This window comes from Telopea speciosissima, chromosome 10, assembly GCF_018873765.1.
Source record: "Telopea speciosissima isolate NSW1024214 ecotype Mountain lineage chromosome 10, Tspe_v1, whole genome shotgun sequence".
Lineage (NCBI taxonomy): Eukaryota > Viridiplantae > Streptophyta > Magnoliopsida > Proteales > Proteaceae > Telopea > Telopea speciosissima.
This window is the reverse complement of record NC_057925.1, coordinates 30359146-30363600: the sequence shown is the minus strand read 5'-3', so window position 1 is coordinate 30363600 and position 4455 is coordinate 30359146. Positions and strand designations below refer to the sequence as shown.

Sequence of the window (4455 nt, the reverse complement as noted above, 5' to 3'; positions counted from 1 at the left end):
AATGGTATATTATCTCCAATCTTATTGATGACTTGAAACTATGAAGAATTCCACTAAAATAGGCCATAGGATTGAAGTGTTGAACTGAAAAGAAAATACTTAGATGACATTCATATATGACCAGCCCTGCTTTATTGAACATGATTTATTTCAGTGTCCGTAGTTTCATGATTTATTTCAGTGTTCCCATAGTTTCATGATTTATTTCGACTACTTTCTATTAACAATTTTTTTTTTTTTGTTTTGTAATTCAAGAATAGTTCAAAATTTTAGGGGAAGGGCGAAAGACAGTAATCCTCTTAGTGTATAAATGGATTATGATCAAGAAATCGATGATGACATGGAAATACAGAGTGATGGTGATGGTGAGGTTGACAAGAAAACCATCCAGACAGTAATCATCTTAGTGGCTACTGCTATTGTAATAGCAGTGGACCAGTATTCAAAACTATTCCTTGATAAAGAGCCTTACCGTACTCAGAGACTCCGTGGCATTACTGAGACACAACTAATTATTGGTGGTACCGAGAAGACATGTCGAAGCATGACAAGACTGAGCAAGAAGGCCTTTTATAGTTTATGTCACTTAATGCGAGAAAGGGGTCTTCTGTATGACAACAAATTAGTGCAAGTGGATGAACAACTGGTGATATTTTTACACACAGTTGGCCACAATGCTAAGAACCGAGTAGTTTCACATATGTTTGGCCATTCTGGGGAGACTATAAGTCGATACTTTAACAAGGTATTGAATGCAATAATGAAATTGTACCCACTACTGCTCAAGCCTCCAAGTACAACAACGCATGAACGAATCACAAGTAACCGTAAAAGATTCTACCCATACTTCAAGGACTGTATTGGAGCCATAGATGGTTCACATATCCCAGCGTGGGTTCTGGTTGACCAACATCGTATATTTTGTGATAGGAAGGGATGTATATCCCAAAACATCCTAGTTGCATGCGATTTTGATAGGAGGTTTACATATATACTTGTTGGTTGGGTAGGATCGGCATCAGATTCTCAAATACTAGATAATGCCATACACAGGGTAGGAGAAGGAAGGTTAGTGGTACCTGAAGGTAAATTTTATCTTGTTGATGCTGGGTTTGCCAATCAGAATGGGTTCTTGAGACCATTCCGTAATGTTCGGTATCATTTGAAAGAATGGCAAAACTCTAATTTGTCACCAACTGATAAGGAGTTGTTTAATTTACGACATTCCTCGTTGCGCAATTGCATTGAACGTGCGTTCTCGCCCTTAAAGAGCAGATTCAAGATATTGAAAAACCAGCAATAATATCATTTTAAGACGCAAGTCAAGATTGTGAATGCATATGTTCTTCTTCACAATCATATTCTGACTCAAAATAGTGCTGAGGAAGAGGCATTTTTTGAAGCTGAGGAAGAAGAAGCATCTACTTCCAACAGTGCATCCACAGCAGTAGAAACAGATGTGGAATATGAAGATGATGACAATGATGTTGAAGATGTTGGTAATGTTGACTAGGATCAATTTCGAGAAGGCATAGCTGACAACATGTGGGGTAGTTGGATGGTAGGCAATGTTGATGATGATGATATGTCTGATGATCTTAATGATTTTGATGATGTGAATGATTCAGATTGAGTTATCTCAATTTCTTTAAAATTAAAATGTTTGAATATGTTTACTTTGAACAACTTTGAACAAGTTTGAACAATTTCTCGATTGTGTTTGTAATATGCTTTTGCGTAGTCTACTTTGAACAAGTTTGAACAAGCTGGTGATATGGACATTTTGTATGATGTGGATGACGAAGATTAAGTTATATCAATCTTTTTGGAAACAATACGTTTTGATGTAGGATTTTCTTTTGTATTTGTAATATGCTTATACGTAGTCTACTTTAAACTAATTTGAATAAGTTGAGTTTGGTTATTGTGAATATCATTGTTTTTTTATGTCAATATGGTATGTTATACTTGTATGCAACACTCTTGAGTAGTTTCTTATATGGAGTTTAGTTTTTTTCATCTGTCAAGGATCAATTTAATGGCTACAGAGGATGGTTCCAAGAAGTCACGTGATATTGCAACATGACCCAGTGAAGTCTCTTATTTCATGCTTGAACGCCTCATAGAACAACATAAAAGTGGAAAGTCTGGAGACAATGGTTGAGGAAGGAACAATGGCAGGATATATCAAATGCCATAAAAGAGAAGCATCAAATGATATATGACTGGGAGCAAACTCGGAATCACTATAGAGTTTGGAAAGCAAGGGTAAAATCTTTGTGTGACTTACAAAAAAATAGTGGGATGGGCTGGAATGCAATGGAGCTGAGGTTCGATGCACCACAACATGTGTGGACTGAATTCAAAGTAATAATCTTTTTCTTTCAGTAATTCAAATTTATAAATATTATATGACAATATATATAAATATTACAATATCTGTTAATTGATTGTGGCAGAAAAATGAACAAAAATATTGGCAGTCACATAAAGTGCTTCCCATCCACATGTCCCTTGCGATTTGGTTAGGAAACGAGATTGCAGCAGGGGAAGATGCTATGCACCTAACTGACTATATTCACAATGAGCAGATAGAATAGTCTTCAAGTATTGATGACAATATTGTTGATACTTCCATTTCAGGTGAAGGTGTTCATTCCACTCCTATTGCAAGTGGTAGTCGTAATCGTGGTAGGCCTCATTCAAATGTCATAGGTACTAAACAGAAGAAAAAGAAAAGGGGTGCTTAAAAATTGTCAAGTCCTTTAAAAAGAATAGCTACTGCCATAGATAACCTAGTCAACAAAAACATCACACGAGCAGAACTTACAAAAAGTGTAGCTGATGCAGTTGATGCAGTTAATGGTATTGATGTCTTCCTGAAAATCCAGGCAAAAATAGCTTTAATGAAAGATAAGGACGTGGCCAGACTTTTCTTGAATGCAAGTGAAGAAGACAAATCAAAATTCATACAACATCTTTGTCAAGTTAACCAGGACATTTGAAGATGTGACTGATGAGGCTTTTAAGGATGAACTAGTTGGATGGATGTTAGGTGTTTGATGTGTTTTGGGTAGGACTACAATATCATTACTGTTTGTGTCTTGTTAGATGGATGTTTGTGTGTTTTGATGGTTTTTGGATCTATTGTGGTGGATGTTTATTACCAGTTTGTTTTGTCTTGCATCTTGGTTAGTATGTGAACCTTTTGGAAACAATATATTTTGGATGTTAGTTTATTGGATGGGTTTTATTTAGTAATTTACTATGCATCTTGGTTAGTATGTTGATTTTGGTGAATATTAGGTTCAGAATTCTGATTGAGGAGTTTCTTGGGTCCCTGCAGAATTCTACTTGAGGAGTTTCTTGGGTCCTTGCAGGTAACTTACTGTTTACCCCATAATTTTGGTGAATATTAGGTTGATAAAAGAGTAGTGAAGTGAAATATAGTGAGATACTTACTGCCCTAATTTTAGGCAATAAACAACTAGAATTGTTCTGTTCATCGTTAAGGTAAAAGATACAGTTACAAATTTTTGGAAGAAATCAGATTTAAGTAGCAGCAGCTCTTATTGTTGGTCTGAGTAGTTTAAGATAATTGTCATAAAGAACTTTCTCTGCAAGCAGTTCATACCAATCTTTTGGATTTTTTTTTGTTGCTGCCCAATCCAAGATCCAAGATCCATTGCCACTGCAGGGCTCAAGTTCCCATCATCGATTCTTGGAAGGAATCTTGGGTTTCAAAATCCTAAGTGCTACTCGATCTTTGTTCTTCTCTATTTTGATCGGCTTCTCTTTATTCAGGAGATTATTTGTTCTTGATTGCTGCTTCAACAGGTTACAAACTTGTGGGTTTATATTTATTACTTCTCTTATGGCTACCAATTTTGAGATCCCATTGTTCTCTTCGGAGCCATGTTTAAGTGGATCATGTCTTCTTTCTGGGGAGTGTTCCAGTTGCTGGCAATGATTATAGAAGTTACTGGGTGGTGTGGTGGGGGGAGGGAGGGTGTGTTGCTGCACTATCCTTTTTAGTGGTCTGGGATTTAGGTGGAATTGTTTTTGGTTTTAGTGATGGTTGTGAGGAGCCATGTTAAGGTTGGATCATGGTTTCTTTTTCATTTTGTTTTTAAAAGTTAAAAAAAATTGGTAAAGAATTTACAGCAATAGATTGATACTACTATGTTTTTCTCCTTTCTTTGGATTTGGTTAATGACAGATATAAAAAAATATGAGAAAGAAAGAGAGAAAAGACAAGGTATTGCTCATCATGATTGTTAGGGCTTAACTATCAAACCACTATAGATAAGAACTATTCTGTTAAACCGTAGACCAAACCATAAGTCTTGAACTCTATGCGTTTTTTTAGGCCATGGTCAGAGCACTAGGCACAATTCCAAAACTAATTCAAATTCCTGACTAAAGGATTGAACCCATGAATATACTACTAAAAAC

General features: G+C 35.9%; 1 protein-coding gene across 1 annotated transcript; it reads left to right on the top strand.

The window, feature by feature from the left end:
* The first annotated feature begins 310 nt into the window (after positions 1 to 310).
* Positions 311 to 1633, top strand: LOC122643476. The gene is made up of 3 exons (XM_043837093.1): positions 311 to 1254; positions 1378 to 1499; positions 1566 to 1633. Exons 1-3 carry the CDS (start codon positions 311 to 313, stop codon positions 1631 to 1633), a joined length of 1134 nt encoding a protein of 377 aa, XP_043693028.1.
* The last annotated feature ends 2822 nt before the right edge of the window (positions 1634 to 4455 follow it).